Source organism: Aegilops tauschii, chromosome 2 (genome assembly GCF_002575655.3).
Source record: "Aegilops tauschii subsp. strangulata cultivar AL8/78 chromosome 2, Aet v6.0, whole genome shotgun sequence".
NCBI classification, from domain to species: domain Eukaryota; kingdom Viridiplantae; phylum Streptophyta; class Magnoliopsida; order Poales; family Poaceae; genus Aegilops; species Aegilops tauschii.
In genome coordinates this window covers 81,693,685-81,705,908 of record NC_053036.3, presented here as the reverse complement: position 1 = coordinate 81,705,908, position 12,224 = coordinate 81,693,685, and the positions used below count along the sequence as shown (strand labels likewise).

Sequence of the window (12,224 nt, the reverse complement as noted above, 5' to 3'; positions counted from 1 at the left end):
ATGCCGGCCCACGAGATTTTCCCCTCCGCTTCATCCGCTAGGGTTTATGCCGCCGCGCCGACCCCGCGGCCGTGTGCGCCAAGTTCTGTCTCCCGTCATACAACCAGCAGCCTCCGCGCGCCACGCCAAGCAGAGCAAACCCACGCCGCCGCCGCCGCCGCCGCCGCCGTCGTATTCGCCCACGCGCGCACAGAAGACTCCACTCCCTCCTCTCGCAGCCATGGCGGTGGCGGACAAGGCGGTCGCCGGGGGCGGCGAGGCCCAGCAGCCGGAGCCGGAGCCGGAGCCGGCCGCCGAGGCCTCAACGTTCGCCGAGCTGGGCGTCTGCCGCGAGCTGGTGGAGGCCTGCGACGCCATGGGGTGGAAGCAGCCCACCAAGATCCAGGCGGGGGCCATCCCCCACGCCCTCCAAGGTACTACCAGCGCCGCCGCCGGCCATTATGTGTGCAGTTGTGATGGTCCAGGTCGTTGATTCTGAGCTCGGTCCTGCGTGCAGGGAGGGACGTGATTGGGCTGGGGCAGACGGGGTCGGGGAAGACGGGCGCGTTCGCGCTGCCCATCATCCAGGCGCTGCTCGAGCACCGCCAGCCCTTCTTCGCCTGCATCATGTCGCCCACGAGGTAACCATTTCCCCCCTCTCCTTCCTGGGACGTATTTTCTTATCGGTAGCTTGTGTGGAAGCTTACCGTACTGCTGTGGTGGTTCAGGGAGCTGGCGATTCAGATTGCGGAGCAGTTTGAGGCGTTAGGGTCAGCTATCGGCTTGGTTTGCTCAGTGGTAAGTGGTGTTGATACAATTGACTGTTTATTTAGCTCTGATATGAATTATTTTCGACAACCAATTGGATGTGCATACTTTAATATGCTTGTGTTCTTGCGCGGGCCATAGTTTCGATTAACAAGTTGTTGTAATTGCTGGTTGTGAATTGCTAGCTACTCCCTTTGGTTGGCTTGCGGGCATAACGCAAAGAGGAGTAATGTCGGGGCGCTGTTAGAATTTTTAGTGCATGTAGCCTATTTCAATGTGGTGAAGCCAAAGCATAGCATAGCATGGTTATATCTAAATGTTTAAAGACCATAACTAAATTGAATAAGTTTGTTGTTATACGAGCCCATATCGACAATTTCAATTTTTGTTGATGACCTTTCTCCTCTGATTACTTCTGCTCAGTATAATTCGATGAAATTTTCTATCTTCTATTGCATTAAAATGTCTCTTGGTGACCATGCTATTACCTACTCAAATCAAGTATTCATCACCAGTTATGAGACTATTGAGTTACGTGAATCATTTTCAGTTGAGATATTTTCCCTTTTCCAGCTTGTTGGAGGAGTTGACCGGATGCAGCAAGTGTTATCCATTGCAAAACGTCCACATATTGTGGTGAGTATCCTCTACCCAATCCTAACCTAAGACAATATAGGTTATGGATCCTTTGTGCTTTGAAATTGTAAGTGAGGCATGTGATTAAAATCAACACTCAACCATCAACAATGCCCGTTTAAATCCCAAAGTGGAAAAGTTCTAGCATCAGTATTAGCATATACTAATTCTTTTTGGACTTAAGAAATGCCGTTTTGGCCAACCTGTGTCTTCTCCGGTTCTCCAATTAGCCAACTTATCGAGCCTTTTAATGCCCCCTTAACTTCCATTTCTAGTAATTCTGTTTGTGAAGGCTCTTGAGGGATTTACTGATCATAATATACCTGAAGTTAATATACTCCATTCGAAACAAAGTGCATTTAGAATTATAGGTTTTGTCCCAAGTCAAAGTTTTATCAAGTTTTCAGGAAAAAGTATTAACAAATATCTATATGCACTATATTTTGAGAGAGGGAGTAATATAAGTGCTTTTAATTTGGAAAGCCACTGTGGTGACAAGCGCATCCTTGTACTCCTCCGTATCAAAATATAAGACGTTTTTGAACTTTAAAAACGTCTTGTATTTTGATACAGAGGTAGTAAGACCCAAGACTCTCCATTTCACTGAATTTAGCATATATAAGTGCTTCTAGAGTCTAGAAGACATGGGACTTAGGTATACAAGATAAGACCAAGACCTTCCATTGCATACACCAGTTGAAGCAGAGAAAGAACACTTTTGTTCTCTTCCATGGTATTTGAAAACTGTCTTTATCAGGACTTAGCTTGTTTTATGTATCATCTCCTCTAAAATGCAGGTTGGAACTCCTGGCCGTCTTTTGGACCATTTGAAAGATACAAAAGGTTTTAGCCTAACTAAAGTGAAATACCTGGTACACATTCTTTGCACGTACTCATCTTTTAATTTGTACATCATCCTGCTTTTTCATTTATGCCTAGACCATTCTGATTGTTGGATGTCAGGAAAATGTTTGGTTGTTACAGATAGAACCTGCATTAAAGAAAGGAGTAATGTGCAATATAGAGAAGTGGCTTCTCACAAATCCTACCTCACCTGTTAAAGTGGAAACTTACATTTTCCAGGCAGTGTTCCCCTGAAGTGTTAAGCTAACTAATATAATAAGATATCTTTTCATTTTAATTACTTAAAGATTGTTTTGTCAAGCTGAACCACCCTAGCTTGTGTGTTGTGAACTAGAAATACTTAAATGAATCAGTAGTTGTTTTCCATTGCTTGACTGGTTGTTGTAATAGTTTCTTAGTTGTAAATTGTTGCAAATGTGCTATAGTTACTTATCATAAATATGTGTTGATTATACTGTTCGGAGCCTTCATTGTCAACTATTTCTTTACATAACTAGCTCATACCTCCACAATTTGGACGGAGGATACCAGCTTGTTTAAACTGAGATGCTTTTGTTTTGACATGTCCTCAATCTTCTTGGTTTCTAGGTACTTGATGAAGCTGATAAATTACTTAATTTGGAGTTCAAGGAATCACTTGATGATATTCTGAAGGTCATTCCTAAAGAAAGGAGAACTTACCTTTTTTCAGCCACAATGACCAAAAAGGTTGGTGGTTCAGGCAGTTTTGTGTGAGCCAAAAGGACTAAAACATCAACAGTTGCCATTGTTGTGTTTGTCAGATTGATGTGGCCTTGTTTACCACTTTGTTTGGTGATTGCACTATAAAGTCTTGAGAAATAGTGCACAGATTGACAGTTTGTCATATAATTGCATTGATTCTGGTGAACTGTGCATCATTTTGTATTTCTAGGAGTACTGCTTCAATATGCTCTTCCAAGCTGCAACAATCATGCTTCTAGTCATGAATAGCCTTAATTTTCTAATTGGTGCTTCACAGCTTTGCTACACATACATTTTTGTTAGCCTGAATGCAGAACAGCTTATGAGTTTTCTTTGCAGGTAAGCAAACTGCAACGTGCTTGTCTCAGAAACCCTGTTAAGGTAAAGCCATTCTTCTATTTTAGGCATTCGATAAGCAGCAAAGCGTCAATAGAAGAGGACCTTTTGGGCCGCCTTCTTTCTCTTACTAATATAAGAGGAACTTTTTTTGGGACCAGGTGGAAGTATCCTCCAAATATTCTACAGTGGACACACTTAAACAAGAGTGGTATTTCGTTCCTGCAGATTACAAGGTTAATTCTTGTACTTCTTAATATAATAATGTAATTTTAAGAAGTGACGAAATCCGTTTCTGTACCTCAATATCAGGACCTGTAGTTCTGTGCCCATGTAACTTGTGTGATAAAATGTAGGCCTGCATTATCTTGTTGTTTGTTGGACTTTTTTTGAACAGAGAATTTGGACTTCTATACATTTGATATTAGCAGTACTGATTGAAGCCTGTGTTGATGAAACCATTTGACTAAGATTCTACTCTACATTTAATAAACAATCCTGATAAAGAATGCCCATGCCTATACCCTTGGACTTCAGGAGATTAGTTTTAATCACATGCATGTTCTGCTTTGAGATTATATTTCTCTATTTACTAACAGTGGCTCGCGTACTGATTTCCCTTTTGTTGTTCTTTCGCCATTTTCTATTTCAGGATTGTTATCTTGTTCATGTTCTGAATGAGTTGCCAGGGAGCATGATCATGATCTTCGTGCGGACCTGCGAGTCAACAAGACTCCTTGCTCTCACTTTAAGGAATCTTGGTTTTAAAGCTCTCTCTATCAGTGGCCAGATGAGTCAGGTTTACTTCTGTAACTTTTCTATCAGACAGACAAAAGTATTTGATTTCCCCATAAAGGCCCTGTTTGGTTCAGCTTTTATCGACGGATTCCGCTGCTGCGCAGCAGAATCTGAACCAAAGGGCGAACCCAGCAGAATCCGATTCCAGAAATCCGCTGCCAAAATCTGAACCAAAAGCGGAAGCAGCCCAGGACGTGCTTTCCAAAATCTGATTCCGCTGCGGGCCAAAATCTGAAAAAGCTGTATCAGCTGGTTTGCCAAATGGCCTACATCTTTTTCACATCAGATTTTCCACAGCAGATTTTTCACAGCTGCTTTTAGAAATCCACAGCCGAACCAAACAGGGCCTCAGTTATGCAGCCTTTTGAGGCCGTATAAGTGAGCTCCATTATGGACATGTTAGTTTTCTTAACATAAATAATACTTCCCAAGGCAAATAATTATCTTAAATCTTCTCTTTATCAGGACAAAAGACTAGGTGCTTTAAACAAGTTCAAAGCAAAAGATTTCAACATCCTTATCTGCACCGACGTGGCGAGTCGTGGTCTTGACATTCAAGGAGTTGATGTGGTTATGAATTATGATATTCCAATGAATTCTAAGGTTTTCTACCTTGTTTACTTCAGTACCTGTTGCCGATCATCGTATATTGCTTTTATTATTGAGAAGATCGTGCATTTATATTTTGTCACTGATCTTAGAAATTATGCTGCACCAAATGCAGGATTATGTCCATCGGGTTGGTAGGACTGCGCGTGCAGGGCAATCGGGATATGCCGTCTCTTTTGTGAATCAGTATGAGGCTGAGTGGTTTAAGCTGATTGAGCAGCTCCTTGGTAATAGTTTTCCTCGTTGCTTGTCTCGTGGCAACACATAACTGGAGATTTCTTTCTGAAGCCGTCCCCTATTTTCGCAGGAAGGGAAATTCCTGACCGGAAGGTAGATATGGATGAAATCCTGATACTTCGTGAGCATATATCAGATTCAAAGAGGATTGCACTGACGGTATGTACTTGGCGGAGCAATCAATTTTGAAGTGCCCATAATTGTCTCCATAAGTGCTATGACTGCTGCAGTGATACTAAAATCACCATTTTGTTATTATTCGGCAGAAACTGAGGGAGGACGGTGGTCACAAGAAGAGAAGGAAGGTGGCGGAGGACGACGATGATGAAGAAGAGGAGGCTCCAAGAGGCCACCGACAGAAACCGAGGTCTTTCAAGAAATCATCAAGGCGGTGATAGCACTCGAGTGCAGATAAGTCGGAACCTCCTGCCTGATGACCAGTAGAATCCGTACATACCGCTCCACCTCGCGAAAGCTATTTATCGGAATTTTGTCCTTAGTTCGTCCGATGCACCAGCCATATTGTTAGTTACTAAGTTGCACCAGCGCTATCTATGCTACCTTTTGTTTGAAAGTCAGGCCACTTTGAGCAAATAGCCAGTATTTCTCTGTTTGACACAAGATTTTACATGTAATCTATATGAATATTTCACCTTTACATCGAACTCATTCTCTCATGGATGAACTCACTGACTGGTTACACTGCTGTAAATAAATTTTCTTCCTGTGCGCCCAATGAACTGCCACTTTGTAGGCACAGAGTCGGTCTTGGCCATGTCGAACGTGGCCGGTCTTAGATGGAGAGATCGCTGCTTCTGAGCGCATGTGCGACATCGCTGGCGACGGTGATGCAGAAGAAGAGCCAGCCGAGGAGCGCCGCCCTCACCGTCTCCGCCAGGCGGGCCTCCAGCCTCCACGGCACCATGGCATCCAACTCAGAGGCACCCCCTCACTGAATAAAGACGCAGAAATCCCAACGGAGAGAAGAGGATGAAGAGTTGAAGAAGGCAGAAATCCAAGTGGGGAAAAGAGGACGAAGAGTTGAAGGGACTAGAGCTTACCTTGATGAGGCGGAGCCTTCTTCCTTCCTGTCTGCTTTTAACGGGCACGAATCTTGACCGACCTGTTGCTTGGAGTAGAAGAGCGTCATATAGGCCGAAAGTGAAAGCTGAAGGAGTTGGTGTTGCAGCCGTGCAAGTAAAGCAACAGAGAAGAAACAGGTGGCCGGTGATGATGGTAGCTAGCCCATCCCTTTCACCGTCCAATCCATTGGCAACAGATATCTCTCGATTTTTATTCCATGCTAAAACATCAAAGCTCTAGGCGCTGTACAGTGTACGCTGCCAAAGAAATTCCGGGAGTGGACTCGCAAGTGTCCGCGATGGAGATGCTTAGCCACAGGGGACGGGCTCTTATCTCAACAAGAGATGGTAGAAACACAAGAGAGGAGATGAGACAGAACGCAGGAACGCCAGGCGATTTTGGTTGAAAAAAGCGGGTCTAGCAGAATCGCCTCCTTCGCTTCAGTGGCATAAATGTTGGGGATCGCTTCAAATCGAGTCGTGACCCTCCATATTTGAAGGCTGTGGTGAGATCTGTGGAGCACACTCCATTTGGAAAACGGTTTGGCGCGAGTGACATTTCGCCCCCCGCTCCTCTTCTCGCCGCAACACTCCTCCCTCGTTGTGGCACCGTCTCCGGACGCCCACAACCCCCACAGATGATGTCAACGTTATGGAATCCTCCTCCTCCTGGGCGATTCCCGCTCCTCCGCCGGCCTCGACGACAACCTGCCACCGCCTAGGCCAGCACTTTCTCCACCCTGTCATCAATGGGGTGCAAAAGTGACAAACCCTATGCTGCCACTAATGCGTTAACTCCGGGCGTCGGCCTCCGCCACATGCTCCACGGTGAAGAATCGAAGGAAGAAGGCAAGTGCGTCGGGGTCGTCCCGCGTCCCCCCTCCCCTTTGTTCCCACGGAGGGCGAAACTCGGGCGCGTATCCACTACGTTGCACTCGGAGATTTACCGATGGGGTAAAAAAAACCTTCCTTCTCTTTAGACTGTTCTGACTAACTGCAACGTGATGATGGAAGAATGGTGGCAATTGTGCAGTATGTGTGTGTAGTAATGAATTTGTGCATTTGGGAGGATCGACGTTTAGTAACGATGGATGATTCAATTGCGACCTATAGTTCGTTCTTGATGGGGAATCGGTGGGTCACTTTGATCAATTGCATGTGGAGGGCAAATAGGTTGAACTGGATCAATTTCAACCCTCTGGTTCGTCAAGGAAGAAAGCAATTCAGACCACAAACTACACCACGAAAGAGGATGTTGCTCCTGTGAGGGCATGGCAAGACATCACTCTTGATGTGGTCGTCAACAAAGATCAAATGAGTGCAAACTATCGGAGGCACCTCAAGGAAACACCTTGGGCATAAATCAAACCATACCCTCAAATCTCTCACGTCTGGTGATGGAGAGGAAAGGGTGGCTAAAGACCCAGTTTGGCGTCTAGCGTGGGTCGACCTGACGGAAGGAAGCAATTGAAGGAGATGCTCAAGATACAACAAGCGGCGGAGGTAATGAAAAACAAGATCGCCGAGTTGATGAAGTCAAGGCATGAGTACGCAGACAAGAGAAAGCAAGAAAAGTTGAATATGGAGGAGAGGAAGCTGCAAGAGAAGAGGATGAGGTGGGATGCTATGCAAGCAAGTACATGATGCAAGGAAGAGATGGAGGTGCATAGGCTTAAACTTGAGGATGGCTGGTTGATGCACGACAAGATAACCGAGGAGAACCGGTTGGTGATGTTGGACCGCAATATCATGGATCCAGTGTCAATATTATTTTGCAAGTTCACTCAAGCGACGATCATGCATTCTAGGATGGCACGGAGCGCCCAACACACCCGAGGAGGAGAAGGTGCACATGACGGAGGAGGGGATGGTGCAAACACTAGAGGAGGAGCCAATGACACGTGATTTGTACATTCGGTTGAATATGCATGATGTTTTATCTTTTGTTCATGCAACTTGTTTAAAAAACATGGTTGCTTTTGAATTGTTATGTAACATTTAATTCAAGTATGGAATGAAAACTACTAACAATAAAAATATTTTGAAGACAATACAGTGGCTCTGAATTTGCAAGTCGCCTTGATAGCCTCCAAAATTCAATGCACCACATTTCATATGCATTTTAGTGACTACACATATGACGACTCTGCTAGAACTGATCTAAGCGGCGTGCCCAATTATCCCACAAAACTCGCCAGCTATTTAACCATTGGTAGCAAAAGTAACATTACTATACCGGATATTCAGTTCGGTGCCCATGCTCATCTGATATTCAATTCGATGCCCTGGCTCATCTGCACCAGGTGAACAGTAAATTCAAAAAAAATATATTTTTTGAGTGGAAGATGTTCCAATGCGTGATGTTCACGCCAAATTTCAGCTTGTTCGGAAATCTGAGGAGCTCATGGCAAAAAAGATAAAATCCGTCAAAACAGTACGTAAACAATAAACTTTCTTACAGCCCTAAAATTTATTTTTTTGGATGAGAGCTACTGAAATGACCAAACTACACGAAATTTAGCACGGACTTCACGCACATGAGCATCTAGCATCACATTTTTTTTTTCATTTTTTATTGATTTTTAATTATTTTAAATGAATTTACTGTTCACCTCGGGTGCAGATGCACCCGAGAGCCAAAATGCCGGGTTGTTACTTTTTCTTTGCGGGTCAAACGAGATTATATTGATCAAATGAAAGAGATACACACTACATCCTTAATCAAACTAGACACAAGGAAAATAAGCATGTGGGTGGTTTTTGTATTTATTTATCTATCTAGATGGAACATGAGGCATACGAGCGTTCCAAAAAAAAATTTGCCTCTGGATTTAGCATGACATTTATTGAGTTTAGATTTTTTTAATATCTTATCTATGTTTATCTCGAAGTGGAGAGGACATACAAGAAATAAATAATCAAAAATCTTCTTGGTGAGGTCTATCTCAAGATGTGGACTTCATTGGATTATTGCATTGATGCTCGAGTCAATTATTATCTTTGGCTATGGTTCACTTTTATTCTGCAAAAGAAATGTTTGTTATTAAATGTTTCTAGAACCGAAAGGGACTAAATATCTAGTGCAGTAGAACTTATGGTGCATCACCTGCTGACCTTTAGGCGTCGAACTATGTATCCTTATTTGAAACCGACTATCCTCCAAGCTTCTAAATCTCATGAAATACGACAGATATATCAGTTGTGGGGGCCTAACGATATAGATATAGCATATCATTTTGTATTATTTTCATACATACCATACGATATAGACCGAAATATCGACCAATATGGCCGTTATCTGAAGGATGTGTATCGTTCATATTTAGAAGACCGATCATAGATGACAACAATTCTTCCACGGAAATAAGTGAACAAATATAAGATTTTATATTTACAACTTTATAATGTTGTCAAAGTCATGCATAACAGTTTGTAAGAACGCATATATAATGTATTCATTTTAATAAGGATTTTGTGAATCTTTTTCAAATAGTTTCTTGATTAACAAGTCAATATACTGAGAACTAAGGCCCTGTTCGGTTATCACCCACTCCCGGAATTCGCGGAGCGGGGGAACTGCAACTCCACCATTTTGAACTGCAGCTCTGCCAACTCTGCTCCCGGAGTTGTGGAGCGGAGGGATACCGAACAACGCCTAAATTTGTTATGCCGAAGCATTGACATCATACATTTTTTATACTAAAAACATATGTTTGAACAAGAGTAATGGAAAAAATTTCAAATTTGTTCTCTTCAATCCGGTATGCCAAAGTCAAATCGACACAAACTAGATATCTGATATTGTGAGTCTATTATCCTCAGACATTATAAAAAAACATTAAAATAATTCGGCTCCTGACTCCTGACAGCATGTGAGGTGACCGACGACAATAATTATTTGCTAGGCCATCTCATCATGGGACCAACACTTCAGATTAAAAGTGGAGCTAGACCCCTAATGGGTTTAGTTAACTAATGACAAAACCGTTAAGGTGTAATGATTTATCAAGTATTTCAGGTGGTAATTTCGCCAAAAAAAAAAAGTTATTTCAGGTCGTAGTCAGTGATGCTAGTTTGGAAGTAACCATGCTGACCCCCCAAAATGAGCAAAGGAACAACACGCTTTAGTTGAAAATTTACAGGGAGCATCTGCTCAATGAGTCTTAACTCTTAAGGACAGCCGTCTTCTAAAGACGAGCACTACTTTGGAAAATCGCATCTGGTTACCCTCCTGTAAATCAATCTGTAGACGCAGAGTCGGTTCTTCGCCGTCGGCCATGCCGAACGCGGTCGGCCTTAGACGGAGAGATCGCTGCTCCTGAGTTGGCGTGCGACGTCGCTGGCGACGGTGAGGCAGAAGAAGAGCCAGCCGAGGAGGGCCGCCCGCACCGTCGCCGCCAGCCGCGCCTCCATCCTCCACGGCACCATCGCATCCAAGAACACCACAACCTCGCTTCTGCAAGCAGCTCCCTGAATAAGGACCCAGAAATCAGCCATGACGGGGAAAAGAACATGAAGAATTGAACAGAGAGAGAGAGAGAGAGAGAGAGAGAGAGAGAGAGAGAGAGAGAGAGAGAGAGAGAGAGAGAGAGAGAGCGCTTACCTTGATGAGCCAGAACCTTCTTCCTGTCTGCTTTTAAGGAGCATGAATCTTCACCATCCTCTTGATCTTGGAGTAGCGGAACGTCGTAGGGGTTGAAAGACGAATGTGGAATCTAAAGGAATTGGTGTTGCAGGCGTGCAAGCAAAGCAAGAAGAAATAGGTGGCGGATGTGGTAGTAATGGCAGTAGCCATCACCCATCCCTTTCACCTTCCGATCCATGGCAACAAATATCTCTCGATTTTTATGCTAAAAATCTACTCCCTCCGTTCTCAAATTTAAGTCTTTTTTAGAGATTTTAACAAGGGACTACATGCGAAGCAAAATAAATGAATTTACACTCTAAAATATGTCTATATACATCCGTATGTTGTAGCTCATTTGAAACCTTTAAAAAAATTATATTTAGGAACGGAGGGAGTAAGTTCTATGCACTGTATACTGGCAATGATAGCCCGACGGCTGCTCAGGGCATCTACAGCCAAGTAGGTTGTGAGTGGCCTCGCAAGTGTCTGGATGAATTATATATAGATGAAATATTTTTTGATAATGCTAAATTAATATTAAAGGGCTCTAATAATAGTTACGAGACTTTTATATTTAATTTAATATCAACAGGCCTTAAAAGGCCAAGTGGTGAAGAGCTACTTGGGCCACTTGGGCTCAAATAGAGGTGGCACCCTTTCCCCCACTTGTGGAAAGAAGGGGAGGCCGAATTAGAGGGGAAATCCCCCTCCTCTTGGCCGGCCAAGGGAGAGAGACTTCCCCCCTTTGTGTGGCGCCCCCCTCTCTCCTCTCCAACCTATATATACAAAAGGTTTTGGGCACTTTTGAACACACAAGTTTTGAAGCCTCCTCTAATTCTCTAGTTCTAGTTGGTCCTAGTTGATCAATAAGAGCTAGGCCTAGATCCTCTAATCCTCATAATTGAAAGCCCAGTGTGGTTCTAATCTCCTCCGGCTAATTCTTCGGCAATGATTAGCTCTGGACGACGAAGCATTGCCGGATTGTTAAGACTGTGCGCTTGCAACTCGTACAGAGGCCATGCATTCGATCTTCCGTTCGAGGGACTATTTGTTGGCGGTTCGTGGGATCGTTCATCTATGGTTCTAGGGACTTCAAGTACGATCTTCACCGACTCATCTTCTTCCGCTACAACTCGGAGTCTGTAACGATCTGATCCAAACCGTTTATCACATCTTCATAGTGTTCCTGGGTGATCGTAGGACGATTTTTTTGTTTTCTACTATGTTTCCCAACATTATACACGCTTACTGGTGGACTCATGGGGTTCTTCGTCAATCGGCACACAAGTCACGTCATGGTTTACCACCTGCTAGCTTCGTCCTCCTGGCGTATAAGCATGCTACTTCTTGAGCTTGCATTGATTTTTCCCTTGAAGAGGAAAGAGTGATGCAGCAAAGTAGAGATAAGTATTTTCCTCAGTTTGAGAACCAAGGTATCAATCCAGTAGGAGACAACGCAGAAATCACCTAATACTTTGACAAAAAACCAGACAACTTGCACCCAACGCGATAAAGGGGTTGTCAATCCCTTCACGGTTACTTGCAAAAGTGAGATCTGATTGAGA

General features: G+C 43.7%; 1 protein-coding gene and 2 long non-coding RNA genes across 3 annotated transcripts; 1 reads left to right on the top strand and 2 right to left on the bottom strand.

The window, feature by feature from the left end:
• LOC109767222 (DEAD-box ATP-dependent RNA helicase 10) lies at window positions 1-5,615 on the top strand. The gene is made up of 13 exons (XM_020325984.4): window positions 1-413; window positions 497-620; window positions 708-777; window positions 1,321-1,383; window positions 2,181-2,255; window positions 2,836-2,955; window positions 3,310-3,351; window positions 3,468-3,542; window positions 3,959-4,105; window positions 4,570-4,707; window positions 4,829-4,940; window positions 5,021-5,109; window positions 5,217-5,615. Exons 1-13 carry the CDS (start codon window positions 47-49, stop codon window positions 5,343-5,345), a joined length of 1,551 nt encoding a protein of 516 aa, XP_020181573.2. The 5' UTR covers window positions 1-46; the 3' UTR covers window positions 5,346-5,615.
• LOC109767225 (uncharacterized) lies at window positions 5,535-6,139 on the bottom strand. The gene is made up of 2 exons (XR_006669442.2): window positions 6,012-6,139; window positions 5,535-5,902 (listed from the first exon to the last, which is right to left on the bottom strand). It is a non-coding gene; the product is annotated as an uncharacterized lncRNA (long non-coding RNA).
• A 3,918-nt stretch (window positions 6,140-10,057) lies between these two features.
• Window positions 10,058-10,824, bottom strand: LOC141041542 (uncharacterized). The gene is made up of 2 exons (XR_012201864.1): window positions 10,636-10,824; window positions 10,058-10,502 (listed from the first exon to the last, which is right to left on the bottom strand). It is a non-coding gene; the product is annotated as an uncharacterized lncRNA (long non-coding RNA).
• Between the last annotated feature and the right edge of the window lie 1,400 nt (window positions 10,825-12,224).

Excerpts from the sequence above, each read along its gene's own strand:
- LOC109767222 (XM_020325984.4), top strand. The coding sequence starts at position 47 with ATGCCGCCGCGCCGACCCCGCGGCCGTGTGCGCCAAGTTCTGTCTCCC. Across the intron at positions 4,941-5,020 it reads GCTGATTGAGCAGCTCCTTG|GAAGGGAAATTCCTGACCGG; the intron begins GTAATAGTTTTC and ends CTATTTTCGCAG. Across the intron at positions 5,110-5,216 it reads CAAAGAGGATTGCACTGACG|AAACTGAGGGAGGACGGTGG; the intron begins GTATGTACTTGG and ends ATTATTCGGCAG.